We start from the raw sequence: 19476 nt of genomic DNA, 5'->3' as shown, positions 1-19476 counted from the left end.
TCCTTCTTCAAATTCAGATGTCAAAGTGATTTTGGTAACATTTGTATTTAGGCTTTCAGTGGGTACTGTACACAATGAAACATGTTTACATAGGTTGAGTATATTTACATTTCATCAGTGTATTATTACTACATAATACATATCATATTTCCTTAAAAATATTGGTTTTTACTTAAAACACCCAATCCAAATTCATGAACTTAATACTTCAACTATTCTGCATAACTTTTACCTTGAAGACATTTCTTGTAACGATTTACATAAAGATGATGATCATCATTTACAATTCTATTTTAAGATGAAATATCCAAAAATTATGCAACTACAGAGTATAGTAACAAAATCTATATTACTGTACTATCAAGTAACTGATTTACTATATAATTAGTGTAAAATAAATAGGACAAATTACTTCCTATACCACATTTGAAGGGTTCTCATCTTCTTAACTTTACGCTGCAACTGAAGAAGTGAGTATAGAAGAGCTTCTGCAGTTGGAGGGCAGCCTGGGACATAAATATCAACAGGAACGATGCGGTCACATCCTCGCACAACTGAATATGAATAGTGATAATATCCACCGCCATTTGCACATGATCCCATGGAGATTACCCATCTAGGTTCAGGCATCTAAAATGAAGAATGACGAACATTAGGCCCCTTGATGTACCAACACACAAAGCTCATCAGCTGTATATTGAAAAGTAACAAACACATTCTGCCAGTCTTACTTCTGTTCTAAAATCTCTTCTACACCATCATTCATCCTCAATACAGTATGGTGAATAGCCTCTCCACATGACTAAATTTTTTTCCACAGATTCTACAGTTCTTCAATATTGTTTTTTAAGTTATCTGTCCTGAAAGTTTTTTAGTTGTCTGTCCTGAAATAGTTTATTAGTTGTCTGTCCTGAAACATGTAATTTTCTTAATTGGTAATGCAGCTCTCAAGCTTGCTGGGCATTTTGGGAATTTTTAGGACTGCTAAATTGTGCAACTTAAGTCTATGTTTCCTTACTATTACAGAGGTAATGACATTACCTCCAAGTATATCTTCACCAGTGTACATCTGTAAGGTTACATATCCTTCATAAAAGCTGACCTTAGAATTACAATGGACATTCCATCTACCATTTTCAAGGTTCCTCACCACCTCCACACTTCACTTTCTGTGGAACTCTTCCCCTTTTGCAGACCCTGCTCTCAAACCACTGGACATTACAGTTAAATACTGATCTCACATATTACTCATATCTTTTTAATAATTTTGTTTATAAATACCCAAAAGAATAAAAAGTCAATAAATACCCAAAAGAATAAAGAAATCAGTCAACCACTGAATGGGAAAATACATACATGCATGTATGCAGTAGTTACCAGGTTTTAGTAAACATCACAACCCACTTTCATCTACTAAGCTAACCTGTTAACCATCATTTCTACCTACCTTTACATTTCTCACTTTATAAGTTCTTCTTATGCCACATTATACTGTATTATGGATCAAACTTTTATCATTTGTATTCAGCATCTACCTGATAATTTAAAACCCTGCCTTCTATAAAAACTCCAAGTTTTCTAAAAAAAAAAAAAAAAAAAACTTAAAACATCCTGTTGTTTTTCTTGCTTCACATAATATAAAACTTGCCTCGTCTCTTGTCAACAATTAGTAATTACTCTCAAATACTTATATGAATCAACCACTTTCATTCTTCCACAATCATTATTCACTGCAATATCTTCCTGATATGACAAATTTTTAAAAACAATTTGTAATTTTCATAGCTAACAAACCTGAGGTCTTAACAATAGGATAATTTTCAAGCCCCTGGCTGGAACTGATTAAACAATCAAAGATTCTAAAGCAAGGAATCTGTGAAATCTGGCAATGCATGAGCATACTGGGTGAAAGCTGGTCAAAGACTGGGCAACCCACACCATCACGTTAGTCTTTCCCAACCCAGGATGTCATAAGATGACAGAGGGGTGGCTTGAGGTGGGCAGTAAAACGTTAAGACCTCAGGTTTGTTAGCTATGAAAAATACAAATTTAAAAAAAAAATTGTCATTTGTTCATATGCGAAACAAACCTTCGGTCTTAACAATAGGAAAGACTTATACTTGGTGGGAGGTATAGACATCCTAAAACGGCTGGGGGATAACCCACCAGCCCACCTTCAAGAATAAATATCTACAGGAGGTAGACCAATGCCCATGAAAAGATAGATAAACCAATATCCAACGACTCAGCCAACTGGGTTTTATACAATGATGTATGAGCAGATTCATTGCATTAGGGAACTCAAGAAAAATTCTGACCGTTCGATAACAAACCAAATAAACCAGAGATTCGTTATCACTCCTCACTCCCCCTTGCTAGAGAGTGGAGTATTTGCTGCTGAATAGAGGGTTTGATTAATTGATAACACAGAGCAAACACACTACCACTATGACTACCTTACTCACCTGTATCAGACCAGTCCAGCGAATGATGTCTCTATTCCTCAACCCACCCGCAGGAAGAAGAAAGGAATAAGAGAAAGAAAGAGACCAGCCAACTCACTCATTCTCTCTTCCACTCAATCATCTTAAGTAAGATACAAATTTGCCCCGGTGAGGGGCAATGATGAGTTACACAATCTGTTGGGCAGCCACCACAGGACCTAAGGAAAAGGTGTCCATAGACCTGTGGGCAACTTCCTTAAGATAAAAAGAGGTGAACATTGACTGGCAACCAAGTGTGTTCAGAACTCTATGAACAGCCAAATTTTTCTTGAATGCCAGAGAGGAGCTAATACCTCTAACGTCATGTGTTCTAGCCTTCACATACTCGGTGACAGAATCATCAAGAGACAAATACGCCTGCCTGATAGCCTCATGTATCCAGAAAGATTGTATTCCTGGACACTTCTTTCTTAGAATGCCCTGTGCTAACAAAAAGCCTACAATACCCTGGTCTGAGATGTCACGTCCTCTTAGGATAGCAAAGCAAGGCCCTGACAGGACATAAGAGCTCCTGAGAATCACCTCCCACAAAGTCATCCAAAGGTGGAATGGAAAAGGAGGCAAAACTGTCATCTTGTACCAGGGGATTCTGGGTCTTAGCCACGAATTCCAGGACAAATTCAAAGGACACTGACCCCCAACCCCTGGTATGTTTCACACTATAGCTCAGGCCATGAAACTCCCCTACTCTCTTCGAAGAAGACAAGGCCAGGAGGAAAACCGCTTTGAGTGTCAAGTTCTTGTCCGATGAACAACATAAAAGGCTCATAAGGAGCTTTAGTGAAACTCCTTAGGATCAAGGAAGCATCCCAAGTTGGAGGCCTAAGCTCTCTTGGAGAACAGGACTGCTCAAAGCCTTTTGAACAACAGGGAGAGTTCCCAGGATGAAGAAATGTAAACACCTCTAAGACGTAACACTAAACTCAGGGCTGCTCTGTAGCCCCTAATAGCTGAGATGGATAGGCCTTTCTCATCCCTGAGGAAGACTAAAAAGTCTGCTATGCATTGAACAGAGGTTTTGAGTGGAGAGAAACCCCGTCTATGACACCAATCACAGTAGATTGCCCATTCACCTTGGTAAACTGCAGAGGTAGATTTCCTGAGATTGCTGGACATATGCTCTGCTGATTTCTGAGAAAAACCTCTCACTCGGAGGAGATACTTGATAGTCTCCAAGTGTGAAGAGACAGGGATTCTACTGACTGGTGAAATCTTTCTACATGTGGGTGGCAAAGAAGATGCCGCCACAGGGGAATCTCCCTCGGAACCTCCAACAACAACAATAGCAGATCCGGCAACCATTCCACTTGCAACCACAGAGGAGCCACCAATGTCATCCCGAGAGTTTGTGAACTCATCATCCTGTTCAGCACTTGGCAGATCAAACAAAATGGAGGGAAGGCATACACTTCCAGGTTGTCCCAGGGATGTTGAAAAGCGTCCTCTGCCAATGCCAGAGGATCTGGAACCACTGAACAGTACACTTCCAGTTTCTTGTTGAACTGGGTCCCAGAGAGGTCCAGTCCAGCATAGACCTCTCCCAAACCTGAAAAAGGCTGTCCCCTATGACCTGATGTACAGACCACTGTGTGCCTAGAACTTGGTCCCGACGACTTAGGTTGTCTGCGACCATATTCTTTTTGCCTGGGATATGACAGGCTGAGAGCTCCACCGAATTGTTGACCGCCCACTGGTGAACCTCTACTGTCAAAGCATGGAGTTGACATGACATGAGAACCACAGAATGACCCTCTACCTTCTCCCAAAATTCCTTCAGACCCAGAAAGGCTGCCTGCAACTCCAACACGATGTGTTGCAGCTTGTCCTCCAAAAGGCCGCCTAAATGAGCGCCCCAACCTGCGAGGGAGGCATCTGAAAACGGAAGAAAGTCCGGAGGCAGAGAATGCAGAGGAACACCTTCCAGAAGACTCTGATCATCCAACCACCAACGAAGATCTTCCCTCACCTCTTGGGACAGGGGAACCCTTAGCAGAGGGAGTCCCTCGCCGGAGACCAGAAGTCCCTCAGTCTCCATTGCAGAAACCGAAAATGAAGTCGCCCATGAAGGACCAGCTTCTCCTGAGAAGATAAAATCCCCAGAATAACCTGTCACAGATGAGCTGACTGATCTGGCTGCAACAGGAAATCGTGCTTCACCTTCCACAACTTCTCCAACCTCTGGTACGACAGAAAAACCCGCGGCGCTGCTGTATTGACAACCATGCCTACATCAAGAATTCTCTGACAGGAGACAAGATTAGATTTCTCCAGGTTCACCATAATGCCAAGTTCCAGACAAAACTGAAGCAGACAATCCCTGTCCAGCAACAGTTTCTCCATGGAACTCGTTAAGACCAACCAGTCGTTGAGGTACCTCAACAGATGGATCCCTTGAGAATGAGCCCAAGTCGAGACGAGGGAGAAAACTCCTGTGAACACCTGAGGGGACGTGGTCAACCTGAAGCATAAGACCTTGAACTAAAACACTTTCCCTCTGAGAGAGAAGCGGGGGAACTTGCTGGACAACGGATGAATAGGGACTTGGAAATACATGTCCTTTAGATCTATCGACAGCATGAAGTCATTGTCCCTCACTGCTGCCAACACCAATCGCGGGGTCTCCATCTTGAACCTGATCTCCCTGACTAAATGATTCAAGGTGGATATATCGATCACTGGTCTCCAACCGCCTGATGCTTTTGGTACCAAGAAGGTTTGACTGTAAAACCCCAGAGAAAGATGCACTACTCCCTCTATGCACCCTTGTCCAGCATTTTCTGCACCTCCTTCCGAAGAGCAAAATATTGAGCAAAGGCCTGTCCGGGAATGGAGGAGAGAAGTCGAACAGTAGAAGATATCCTACCCAAAGAACATCTACTACTCACTTCTCCGTGCCATAACTCTACCATTTGGCCCACTGGCCTGCAAGGCAACCCCCCTATGCCCATGGCAAAGTAGAGGGATAGGCACCCAACCTATCAGCGACCTCCCCTGCCTCTACCCCTGGAGCCCCTCCTTGGCTTGTAAGAGCAGGGCTGAAAGGGACACTGTTTGTCAGACTTAGTCTGAGAAGAAGATTGAGAGGGCCTAACTGAAGCCACTCCTAGCCAACTTATTAGGGGTTGATCCTTGCTTTTCTAGTTGTGCTGGAGGGGGAGGAGGACGACAACAAGAACGAGACTCCGACTTGGAGACAGCTTGATGCACCAACCTGTCCTTTTTTGTCAGCCCAGCACCAGTCTATCACGTCCTCCAGCTCAGTCCGTGGAAACAGGAACTGAGAATCCAACAAATCCCCATTCCTGAGTGCAACCAAGGACTCAAGGTCAACTGATCTCACCATCTTGGACAACGCTGCGTCTCTTCTGGTCAGTAGAAGATTAACCCACAAATTGACACTAAGATGAATTAGGTAAGAAAATGCCTTCCCCCCAGACTGCAACAAACTGGCAAGGGAAGACACACTCACAAACCCTTCTGCAAACCTGTCAGACACAATCTTGGCTATGGCCGTCAACCACAAGTCCAACCATGACACTGTCTGAAACATGGAGGCTACCGTAGACTCCAAAGCCAAAGCATCCTGCGGTGACAAGGACGGGGCCACCGACCTCACTTGCTCCAACGTCAACCCTCACTTGAGACTATGACGTCTGGGTTAAGATGTCGAGGCATCAAACAGACAGAGTTGGTAGCATAATGTTTCCTATGCCTCATGAGAGGAGGAGGAAGCAAATTGGAAGAACCCAATGAACAAAGAGATCCGTCCTGGTCTGACACCGAGGCATCTGCTGCAAGACCGACTGAACATGTCCCGATAGGGGAAGCTGAAAAGAGGACTTAGGATCTTGAGTAGCCCTCAGCAAGGCTTCCAAGCAAGTAGGAGTAATAGTAGACTGAGCTTGATCCCTAACTCCAGGTTGTCGAGCCCATGATGAGATCAACAACCTCGGCAAAAGATGACAAAAACTCCTGCATTTCTCCCTCCTCCTACTCCGGCAACGGAGACCGACGACGTAAAGAAGAGGCATGCTTATCCAAATCACCTTCATCCTCCAACAACACTGACGAAGGGTCTCCAGAAACACCAGCTTTCCGTAATCCAACTGCAGGCGACAAATCATCAACCAAAGACTCAGCAGCCAAAGGACCTGGTGTGCCAACCAGTAAAGACACCAGAGACCTGTCCTGCCTGGAGCTGTGCACCAACTTCTGCAACGAACCAAGCACAACACCAGGAACACCAACCTGAACACTCATTATAGAAGGTTCATGTACATGTTCATAGACGTGTTCATATACACAGCTGTGCGAAGCAGACACACGTCAGTGCGCGAGATATGTATTTTGAACTCTAGATACAGAGCGAGAACTTCTTGGAGGTGAATCACGAACAGCATCATCTGGAGAAGGCAAATGCACAGGTGAACTACTTCATATTAACAGCCTTTGATCTTTTCACTGGTGCCTTAACATCTTCACAACAACAATCAGGCACTGGAGCAGAAGCCGCAGGGGACAAATCACCAACATCTGCACGCAAGTGTGAAGCTGCTACACGTCTGTGTACATAAGTAGGGGATGACAAAGAAAGATGACAAAGCACAGCAGACTGCACAAGGGAGATCCGACTTTGCAATACAGGCAGTCCCCGGGTTACGACGGGGGTTCCGTTCTTGAGACACATTGTAAGCCAGAACATCGTCAAAAATCCTATGAAAACCTTACTTTTAATACTATGAGTGCATTAAAAACTATGTAACTACATTCTTAATGCATTTCTTCATTGAAAAAAATACTTCATATATTGATTATTTTGCATTTTTTGAGTCATATTTCTTCTGCCAGATCAGTGTTGTAGGCGTCGTAACCCCAAAATGATATTGTTATGATACAATAAAGTTTGTTCATACTTACCTGGCAGATATATATAATCAAAGTGCCCACCCACCTCCCCTCAGGAGACAGTGGCACTAGAAATATCTGACAGAAAATGGGAATGGTTCCTGACGCCCGCCTCCCAGCGGCGGGAATGGGTACTACCACCTGGCCGACCACTGCGTGTGCCGGGAGTTTTGAAATTCTGTCGGACTTCGGAGAATACAGCTATATATATATCTGCCAGGTAAGTATGAACAAACTTTATTGTATCATAACAATATCATTTTGTTCATGAACCTTACCTGCCAAATATATATATAGCTGAATCCCACCTTTGGAGGAAGGGGGAGACAGACTCGGATTTTGGGAAACAATTCCATTTACATGATTGATATCTTGGTTCCTTACCTGTTAGCATAGCTGACTTCGTGAGTACCGTCACCCAAGTCTGCTGCTGCTTTACTAGAGACTCCAGCAAGGTAGTGACCTGCGATGCTGTTGAGTTCTAGAGGATCTGTCAACGGGGGCGTGACCACAAAACAACTAGATCCTACATTATAGACCTCCAATTTTATGGGTAATGCATTCCTAGAGGTGCCAGCAAGGACGTGACCTGTGTAGCTGGTGCGCTCTAATGAACTGTCAAGGGGAGCGTGACCACAATGTGACAGATCATATAGGTGTTGATTAGACACCGAATGCTGTTAATGCTTCACTGGAGGTGCCAGCAAGGACGTGACCTATATAGCTGGTGCGCTCCAGATGATTTGTCAACGGGTACGTGACCACAATGTGACAAAAACATTTTACCCTATTATGAGGGCGAAGCAAAAACATTACCACCTGACCTAGCCTGTCTGGTTAAACTTCGTATAACCAAGGCTAATGGAGGGAAGTCCGCCTAAGGCGGCCAACCCAAGACCACAATAAACTAAACACCTAAATAAGCATAATAAACTAAAAATAAAAAATAAAAAGAAATAAAATTAAAAAGTCCAAACTAACATATTATTTCCTAAATGATAGGAAGAGTGCTACTCTCTGTACCCAATATAGTGTCTGCTGCGACATATGGGCCCAAAGAGCAACAGTTCTCGTATGTAGTCCTCACCTCCCGAAGGTAGTGAGAGGCAAACACTGAATTACTATGCCAAAATGTTGCATTCAAGATGTCATTAAGTGCCATGTTCTTTTGGAAGGCTACCGACGTAGAAATAGCCCTCACTTCATGCGCATTCACCTTCAACATTTTCATATCACTGTCTTGACAGGATGAATGCGCTTCCTTGATGGTGTCCCTCAAGAAAAAAGCCAAAGCATTCTTCGACATTGGTAAATTTGGCTTCCTTACCGAACACCACAAGTTATCCAAAAGACCTCTACAATCCTTAGTCTTCTTTAGGTAGAATTTTAGAGCCCTGACAGGGCACAGAACTCTCTCTGGCTCGCGCCCAATGATTTCGGCCATCCCTTTAATTTCGAAGGTCCTAGGCCAAGGGTTGGACGGATTTTCATTTTTTGCCAGGAACGTTGGGCTCAAGGAACAAACCGCGTTATAACCTTTAAAGCCCACGTATTTGCTAATCGCTTGTACCTCGCTGACTCTCTTCGCCGTCGCCAGAGCAGTCAGGAAGATAGCTTTTCTAGTAACATCCTTCAGGGAAGCCGTATGCATAGGTTCGAATGGACTGGACATGAGGAACTTCAGAACTACATCCAAGTTCCAAGACGGCAACCTGGGTTGTTGAACCTTCGTTGTTTCAAAAGATCTCAAGAGATCGTGAAGGTCTCTGTTGTCCGCCAAATCCAGGCCTCTGTGCCTAAAGACAACTGAAAGCACACTCCTATACCCCTTGATTGTAGAGACTGCAAGTTTTAGATCCCTTCTCAGATATAAAAGGAAGTCAGCAATCTGGCTCACAGAGGTCGTGGTGGAGGAAATGCCGTTCTTCTTGCACCAACTCCTGAAGACTGCCTACTTCGATTGGTACACTGCATTGGATGAAGCTCTTCTTGCACTGGCGATAGCTTTCGCCACTGACCTAGAAAAGCCTCTCGCTCTGGCCAACTTTTGGATAGTCTGAATGCAGTCAGACTCAGAGCGGAGAGATTTCTGTGGTACCTCTCGAAGTGGGGCTGTCTGAGTAGATCTGTCCTTACTGGAAGCGTCCTCGGGAAGTCTACTACGAAGGCCATGACCTCTGTGAACCAGTCTCTCGCCGGCCAGAACGGGGCGATCAAAGTCATTCTCGTCCCTTCCGACGCCGCAAACTTCCTCATGACTTCCCCTAGGATCTTGAACGGGGGAAAGGCGTACAGGTCCATCCCCGTCCAGTCCCAGAGAAGTGCGTCTATCGCCACTGCCGCTGGGTCGAGTACTGGGGAGCAGTACAGTGGAAGCCTCTTCGTTCTGGACGTCGCAAAGATGTCCACTAGCGGACGTCCCCATAACCCCCACAGCTCTTGGCATACCTCCTGATGCAGAGTCCACTCGGTTGGCAGAAGTTGACCTCGTCTGCTGAGGAGATCTGCCCGGACGTTCTCTACTCCTGCTACAAACCTTGTAAGGATCGTGACGTCCAGTGCCCTTGCCCACAGCAAGATCTCCTTTGCCAGTGCAAAAAGGGACCGAGACTGTGTTCCTCCCTGCTTCTTCAAGTACGCCAGAGCTGTGGTGTTGTCTGAGTTGACTTGGACTATTCGATGAGAGACTTTTTCTTGGAAAAACTGGAGAGCTAAAAGATGGCTGCCATTTCCTTTAGGTTTATGTGCCAGGACACCTGTTCCCCTCTCCAGGTGCCTGACACTTCTTCCCCCCCTAATGTTGCTCCCCAGCCCGTGGTGGACGCGTCGGAGAACAACACTAGGTCGGGGCTCTGAAGCTTGAGAGACACGCCCTCCGACAACTTCACTGGATCTAGCCACCATTTTAAGTGATGTTTTACCTCTCTTGAAATTTTTAAGCTCATATCCAGATTCTTGCTTTGTTTCCAATTTTCCTTGAGAAAAAATTGTAGCGGTCTGAGGTGCAGTCTCCCCAAGGAAACAAACTTCTCCAGCGAGGAATGGTCCCCAGCAGGCTCATCCATTCCCTCACCGAGCACGAATCTTTCCTTAGGAAGGCTGTCACTTTGTCTAAACATTGCTGCTGACGTCCCTGGGACGGAAAAGCTCGAAAAGCCACTGAATCCATCTGAATCCCCAGATACAAGATGGATTGGGTTGGAATCAGATGTGACTTTTCGAAATTCACCAGTAGTCCCAGGGACTTCACCAACGATAAAGTTGTTTGAAGATCCTTCAGACACCGCGTTTGAGTGGAGGCACGAATGAGCCAGTCGTCCAGGTACATAGAGAGACTGATATTTGCAAGATGAAGCCACCTCGCCACGTTCTTCATTAAAGTCGTGAAGATCATAGGGGCAGTGCTCAATCCGAAGCAAAGCGCCCTGAATTGATAAACTGTCCCTTTTAGGACAAACCGAAGATACTTCATCGACTGTGGATGGATGGGGACGTGGAAATACGCGTCTTGAAGGTCTAATGAAACCATCCAATCGTTTGGTCTTAAGGTCCCAAGAACTGACTGAGGTGTCTCCATCTTGAATTTCTGCTTCTGTACGAACCGATTCAGACTGCTCACATCTAAGACTGGTCGCCAACCTCCTGACTGTTTCGGCACCAGGAATATCCTGTTGTAGAAGCCTGGAGATTCCAGGTCTACGACCTGTTCCACCGCTCTCTTTTCCAACATCTGCTCGAGCAGATCGAAAAGTATTTGTTGCTTCTCCTGATGGTAAATAGGGGATAAATCCTTGGGTGTCGTGCACAGTGGGGGAGGTTTCAAGAAAGGAATCTTGTACCCCCGCTTGATGACGTTGAGCGACCAGCTGTCCGCCTTCCTTTCTATCCAAGCTTTTGAGAATAGTTGAAGCCTGGCTCCTACTGGTGGCTGAAGGATATCTGGTTCATTTCTTTCCTCTGATCTTAGCCGAGACTCTGCCTCTGGAACGTGTACTTCCTCGAGAAGATGTTCTCAAGGAAACTCCACCTCGAAAGGGCTTCTGCTTCTTGAACGGTTGCGCCCGTGCCGACGTAGAAGAAACAACCGTACGCTTTGCCGACTGAGCTAGGAGGTCTTGGGTAGCCTTCTCTTGTAGACTGACAGCCAGATCTTTGACCATAGCCTGAGGAAAAAGATGGCTCGAAAGAGGCGCATACAACAATTCTGCCTTTTGAGAGATAGAGACCGCCTTTGCAGTAAAACCACAATAGGCCGCTCTCTTCTTCAAAATCGAAGTGCAGAAGTGCGAAGCCAACTCCTCCGAACCATCCCTGACGGCCTTGTCCATGCATGCAAGCACGCTGGACAGCTCCTCGAGGCTAAGCGAATCAGGACTACGCGACCGGTTATCCAAGACACCTAAACACCAATCCAAAAAGTTGAAAACTTCTATCGTACGGAAGTCCCTTCATATGATGGTCCATCTCAGAAAGGGTCCAGGGCACTTTCGTCGTCGACAAAAGGGATCTCTTCGGTGCATCTACCAAGGTAGCGAAGTCACCTTGGGACGACGAGGGGGCTCTAAAACCTATCTCCTCCCCTGTCTCATACCAAAGACCTGCCTTACCTGTCAGTCTTGAAGGGGGTAGGGCGAAAGCGTTCTTGTTTCGGGCTTTTCTTGACTCCATCCACTTCTGCATTTTCTTAAAAGCCCTTTTTGTTGATAATGAAGTAGCCATCTTCAACAATCCTGGAGTCTTGATAGCCTTAGACGATAGCAATTGTGAAGGAGGCGACTGCGGGGCTTCAGGTTTAAACTTCTCTTCAAAGGAGTTTCGAAGCAATTGAACCAAAACCTGGTAATCTGAAGATACTGCTGATGATTGTTCTTCAGTTAATTCCTCCGACAAGTTTTCTTCTTGAGATTCATTACTATCCTCCGAATCTCGGCGAATGTCTGAAGAAACATTACGTCGTGCGTCCAGCTGCGCGCCATGCCTGGCGTCAAGCCGAGCGTCCAGCCGAGCGTCCAGCCGAGAGTCCTGCCGAGAGTCCTGCCGAGCGTCACGCTTGGCATCCAGCTGAGCGTCCCGCTCGGCGTCGAGCCGAGCGCCCAGTCGAACGTCAAGTCTCGCTGCCGCCTTAACGTCTTGCTCTGCAGACCTTCGTGCACGAAATCTGGAAGGCGAGGTAACAGGAGAAAAAGCGAGGCGATGAGAAGGAGACTGCCTGGATCTCTTGACTGGCAGTTTATCATCCTTCCTCCTGTGACGTGAATTATCCTCTTTCTCTGCAACTAATAAGGCAAATTGATGTTGCAAATTCTCAATCTTCTTCGATTTAGGGCCGATCCTGTGAGAAGACGAGGGGCGAGGGGAAGTCCTCCTCCTTCTCACATGGACCGCCACAGGTATATCCTTAGCGCAACCAGGGCGCTCAAAAGCATTGTCGTCAAAAGACATCCTCTCCGGCGACGATCGCAACACAGAAGAAGAGAAAGGACGTGAAGCGTCTTTCTCCCTTAGACCAAAGGTGCCGGTCGCCTGTGCGACACCTTGCACCTTTGCTCTCTTTTTCGGTGGAGAGTCTTCGAATTGTTCTGGAGACGACCGCAAAACAGAAGGGGCTAAGGGATGTGCAGCGTCCTCCTCTGAGGAATCAAAGGCGGCGGCCGCTTGTGCGACATCTATCGTCTTTGTCCTCTTCAAAGGGCGCGATCGCTTCCGAAAGCTCCAACCGCTGCGCGGGGAGGACGATTCCGATGACGAAAAGCACTCTTTCAAGATCCGTTTACGAACTTTGGAAGCCTGGGAAGCGCCCCCAGGTCTTGCCGAAGGAACGTCAGATCGGTTGTCCGACCCCCCTTCCGCAACACTCGGAGCATTATCACTACACACCACTGCACTATTAACACCTTCTAATGCTTGCACTTTTGATTCCAGGCTACGCAAAGATTCAAGAATCATTGATAGGGTATTACCCTCCACAGACACTAATGTAGGGCCCGAAGGCATCACAGGTTTAGGAGGGATAAATTCCACTGGATGTGTAACTGGCGTTACACTCCTTCTTACCCTATCTCTTTCTATTTTAGACACATATGATTCATACGCCTTCCACGCAGAATCAGACATACTCTCACATTCATTGCAGCGATCATCAAACACACAAACATGTTTCCGACAATTCGCGCACACTGTATGAGGGTCTACCGAAGATTTCGGTAGCCTCACCTTGCATTCTTCCACACCACATACTCTGGCGCTAGTCGAACTAGATCCAGACATCTCAAGTTTAAGGAAAAATCAAGCCAAATTCAAAACCAATCCACAATTAGCGTATGCCTAACCACCGATCCAAATCAAATAACCAAAAATCAATCGGGATACTCAAGTGACCAAAAGAGTTCCAAAATCCAATGACGGAGGTGCAGAAAACACTTGTTGGCTGCACCGGCGACAGAAAATATCTGACAGAAAATGGGAATGGTTCCTGACGCCCGCCTCCCAGCGGCGGGAATGGGTACTACCACCTGGCCGACCACTGCGTGTGCCGGGAGTTTTGAAATTCTGTCGGACTTCGGAGAATACAGCTATATATATATCTGGCAGGTAAGGTTCATGAACAAAACATACGTTGTAAACCTGGAAATAATTTCTGATAAATATAATTGGAAAGCATCGTAACCTCGGAACGTCATAAGCCGAACCCATCGTAAGCCAGGGACTGCCTGTACAGAGGATGGATCCCTCCCACTGACACCCTTCCACACACACCATTGACGCCTTGAGCAAGGGAAGAAGAACCACAAGGAGCAGCAGACGGAGCACTATCACTCTCAGGAACACACATGTGAGCAGCAGCAGGCAATGGACTCTCTTCACTCTCTGACGAAAAAATGCAAAGTCCTTAATCCTCCAATGGCTGATACGCCAACGTGGTATAGAAAGAGGTGACGCAGGGGAAGAAGACACCTCTCCTAACTTACACACCCTCTTAGCAGGAGAAGAGGGATGAGACATATCATGCTTGCTCACAGCCCTCTCAGCAGGGAAGGCAGCAATCCTATCCTCTAAAAGAGAGTCCAATCTCTTGAGAACTGCCTGACAAAGCCTCGGACAGATCCGCGAGAGAGGATGCAGATGTCATAGTTGGAAGAGGATACATTACGGATGGCAGCAATGATGACACAGGAGCAAACAATAACGACACAGGAGCAAGAGACAGCGCAGCAGTCCCAACCGACGACACTGAGTGATGTCATGACCTCCCCCTGACCCGAGATAGTGGCTGGCCTCACTGGAGGAGCGATAACATGATACCAAGGCAATGCATTACAAGATGACTGACTGTGGACACCAACATAGAGAGGGCCAGGGGGAGGCAGCTGAGCAGGGGAGGCCTGAGGGGCAGAGCAAGCCTCCATGAAATGCGTCAACAACCCCTCCAAGGAGGGAGTACCCCGTAGACCAAGCAACACCCAGAGCGCTGCCATTTTGGACACCTCTGACTCTGAAACAAAAGAAACAGATGGAACAGCCTCCTCCCTCCTGGAAGCAGATTTATACCCGAGGAAGAGGGGATGACATTACTCATTAAATCAGCCTGAGGACTTCCCAATACTTCCAACGACTAATCGATGGAAGAAAAGGAAGGAGACAAAGGTACACAAACACTAGCATCATGGGGTGTGACTGAGGGAGAAGATGAAGCATTTAGGCGAGAAGAAGAAAACCCTTCCCATGAAGGAAGAGTTGAAACTCTGCGATGCTCCCTCTTACTATAAAATAACCTCCACTGCGATCTAGGCCGTGCACAACATTCTGGGCAGGGATTCGTCACAGTACAGAAATTAGAACGGCACCTGCTGCAAGTCGAATGGGGGTCCATAGCAGAAGCCAGGAAACGAGAACATGGGAAACCTTGTACACCTGGGCACATATGCTGATGATGCTGTGAAGATGCAGAGGAAGCCATACTAACCCATACACACACAGACAACAAAAAGAGCAAAACAACCGGCTTGGACGGAAAGCAACTGCATCACTCGGACGGAAAGCAACTGCATCACTTCCCAAGGCGGTTAAGAAAAAGACTAACATGATGTTGTGGGTTGTGCGGTCTTTGACCAGCTTTTATCCAATATGCACACACGTTGCCAGATTTAACAGATTCCTTGCTTTACAATCTCTGATTGTTTAACCGGTTCCAGCTAGGTGCTTGAAAATTATCCTATTGTTAAGACCGAAGGTTTGTTTCACGTATGAATAATTAAAAAATTATGTAAGGATGAGAAAATCGATTCTACCTTGCATCATTCTTTTTAGATCTAGGTACTAAGCTGAGGTCCAGAACTGTCCAATATGTCAAGTAATGTGACAGGAGGGGGAGCAGGCTTGTTGTGTTGCCGACTCTCTCTCTCTCTCTCTCTCTCTCTCTCTCTCTCTCTCTTACTGAGTCAACAGAATTTTTATGGTACAGGCATGTATAATACATTTATTAATATTTTCAAATAATAATAATAATAATATAATAATAATACTAATAATAATAATAATGATAATAACTGTAATTACAAAATTCCTTCCCGACAATAATGGAACAAATTCTTTGTTACAACAGTCTTTGCTACATTTAAAAATTTAGCAACCTTATCCACAGAATATTATAATAAAAACCTACATTACTAACAATTTTCACTTACCTGATCATATACCTTTCTCAAGGCTGGAGCCATTTTATTTGTGAGTGTTCCAGCCACAATGATCACATCAGCTTGTCTGGGTGAAGCTCTAAATACAATGCCAAACCTGTCCATATCGTATCGAGCTGCTGCAGATTGCATCATCTCAACAGCGCAACAAGCCAGACCAAAAGTCAAAGGCCACAAAGAACCCTGTTGGAACACATATCTCAATATCGTGATGAAGGTGCACTCCATAAGTAAATAATACAAGTACAAGAAATTAACTTTACCGCAAAAATTGTTTAATGAAATGCTCTTACTTTAATAAACCTATAGCATAATATTTTAATTATACTATAAAAATATCTCAAAATACAAAGGATGGATCACACAAAATAGGATAAAGGTTACAATCATAAATATATAGTGATCAACATACTTTTCTGCCCCAGTTCAGAAGATCATCAAGTCTTGCAACAGCATACTCCCCTACACTTGATGTGTTCTGGAATGGTGAATATGGCTTGTGTTTAACAGGGGCTTCACTTGGCTGAGGTACATTACTCTGTTGACGAGATATCACTGAAAGGGCACTGGCTAATGCCCTTTGTGCCTGAGGAACACGACTATGCCAAACTGTTATGAAAAGAAAAGAAAAATGAGGTAAAAGTGATCAATCTCATAAACTTTGTTTAGTGTCTACATACATTACAATAGACAATATCTAATTTTTTAAGAGAATTGTAGCTTCTTATTAATGCTATTGATTAAAGTTAACTAACATCGGTGGAGAATCAATTTAACACAAATTACCATTGAAGTACCAGCTATGATTATGGCTTGAGGATTATGAACTTTAAAAAGGAATGTGACGGCCACCTTTTCTCTCTTCAGAAAGAATATAAGCATCTAAGCTATAGGGCCCAATTTTATAATTTTTCTACCTTTACAATACATTTCAATAAAAAGAATTTTCAATAACAATTTATATTTTTTGCACGTAAACAAACCGGAGCCTTGTTGCCAAGTTTCGACTGGAAACCAGTCGAAACTTGGCAACAAGGTGGTTAACAGGTGGAGAAGGGGGTTGAGTATCTCTCATCCACCAACTGTTGCACTCGTTCCTCCTTTGGACACAGGGACTGAGCGGGGCAGTTGAGATGGGATAAATATAAAAGGATCTGGTTTTTAAACCTAGGAAAAATACAAACTTATTCAAAAATAATTATTTATTCCTATGGGAATACAAACTACCACTTTTCATAAAGGTGACTAACTCCTTAGGTGGGAGGTCAGTCGCCTTCAACTATCTGAAACTGAGAACCATCACGGAATTGCCTTAGTTGCCTTTCAAGCAAGGGAGGTCATGACTCCCAAACCCTTTAGTGTCTGGCAAAATAGTTGACCAGAGTATAGTAGGGTCTTGGGCCTGAATATTCCTAAAAAAGAGAATGGGTTACTCAAATACAAAGCCATTTGGAGAACCATGACATCTCATGCAGGAAATATCCCATTAGGAGCAGTTTGATTGTGGTAAAACCAGAATTGGTTGCTGGACTTACTCTATCTACTTCCCTTTCACAACCCCAGGTGGGAGGACCCAATCTGAGGGAGATCTTCCCACCATGTTGAGGAAAATCCTCCAACCCAGTCATAAGGTAGTTACCATACCACCTTGTTAAAAGTTTTAACAACCACTTTCCAGCTTCACTGAATGGTAATTAATACTATCTAAGGACAGAAAAGTTTGTATATTGTGTAGGAACAACTCCAATTTTTAATTTGTGCTTCGAACATTTCTGGCATGAGTTTCATTGACTAGTGAGTAATTTTACATACAGCGCACCTACCCATGTATGCTACAATTCGGGGAGCCACTGGGAATATAAATTCTTTGAGGAAGGGAAAAAAAAAAAGATTTTGACAAAGGAAAAAAAAGGGATTTTGACAAAGGAAAAATCTATTTCTGGGGGAAGACCTGTGTCGCCCGGTGAAATGTTCCTGTAGCACACATTTCTAGGTATAAATAGATGCTAAATATATCAAGAGAAAAAGCTAATGGAATGCTGAAGTTACTACCTTCAGCTCGCTCACCCATAGGGTGTTGGTATAAACACAAGGGCAAGTGGAAGCCACTACCACAGGTTTTCTGCCAATTAGAAGATTCCCCTCAAAACCCCTCTCTAGGTAGGTGCCGTTACAAGGACTATGATACGTCTACCTTCCACTCGCTACTACTACAACTCCCGCCTGAAGGCTTCATTCCTGAATTACGCACCCAAGCTTGGGCCGGCTAAAGGGTGGGGATCAGGAAAAGAGAGGGATGGGTTCACCGGGCGACACAGGTCTTTCCCAAGAAATAGATTTTTCCTTTGTCAAAATCCCTTTTCTGGGTTCGACCTGTGTCAGCCGGTGAAATGGTATCAGAGAATTGGCCATACAAGCTTGGTAAAATACAAAATTAAAAAGATAAAAGGAAAATTAAAAATATAATCTTCTCTTAAAATTAAGTTTTAATAACCAATGTAAAGTAACAAGTTACAATGGTACAAAAGTAGGAACAAATATGACCAGATCCATACTATCCTGGAAAACAACAGGTACGGAATACAAAAATAACAAATATAAACTATGCACATGTCCGGAAGTGGATTGATAAGCAAACCAGCCCGGAACCTAAGGGAGACAGGTAGGGATTACGAGCGAGGCAGGTAGGAAAGAGGGAGTATCAAGGGAAAAAATTAATAGCAAAATAAAGGAATAGGAAATAGAGTTATAAGACTAGGCCGTATCAGGGGAGACAATGCTCCCTGCAGCCACTGCTGAAAATTTAAGGGCCTCTAAATTCTTTAGATAGTGGCGTTTAAATACTGCCGGGATTTCCAACCCATATATCTTTTAAGATCCTCGAAGTTCATATTGTGAAAATAGTTAATTGAGGTAGCCACTGCCCGGATATCATGGACATGAGGGACTGAATCCGGATTGGCTTGTTTAATAAAATAAAGGATTTGTTGTCTGATTCCTTTTAAGGAAATGGTTCTGCCTTTTTCTCTAATAAAAAGAGGACCTGAAGACTTTTCAGAAGTTCTGCCCAGATAAAATTTTAATGTGACAATAGGACACATTGGTGAGTCCTGTGTGAGAGGTTTAATCTTCCATGGAGCCCACCTGTTTTGTGGGTCTTCATTCTTTGCCAAGAATTTCCAATCTGGGGAGAGCAGAACTTCACCCGACGGGAGGAAATCAATGTGATTTGGGTCTCTAGAAAGAGCCGACAGTTCAGATATTCTGGCGCGCCTGAAGCCAGACTCATTAAGAATAATGTTTTCCTGAGAAGGGTTATTATATATGAGCATGATTCATTATCAGTGTCTGAAGCCAACTTTAGTACATCGTTT

At 44.6% G+C, this 19476-nt stretch overlaps 1 protein-coding gene across 1 annotated transcript; it reads right to left on the bottom strand.

Moving 5' to 3' along the window:
- Nucleotides 1–84: 84 nt before the first annotated feature.
- LOC135217286 (NADH-quinone oxidoreductase subunit B-like) lies at nucleotides 85–16711 on the bottom strand (the record flags this gene model as incomplete). The annotated part of the gene is given in 3 exon segments (XM_064253038.1): nucleotides 85–630; nucleotides 16094–16285; nucleotides 16515–16711. Coding segments are annotated over 3 exon segments (611 nt in total), but the record flags the coding sequence as incomplete, so codon positions are not given.
- Between the last annotated feature and the right edge of the window lie 2765 nt (nucleotides 16712–19476).

This window comes from Macrobrachium nipponense, chromosome 7 (genome assembly GCF_015104395.2).
Source record: "Macrobrachium nipponense isolate FS-2020 chromosome 7, ASM1510439v2, whole genome shotgun sequence".
Classification (NCBI taxonomy): Eukaryota; Metazoa; Arthropoda; class Malacostraca; order Decapoda; family Palaemonidae; genus Macrobrachium; species Macrobrachium nipponense.
The sequence above is the reverse complement of the archived record's forward strand: the minus strand, read 5'-3'. Positions and strand labels throughout refer to the sequence as shown.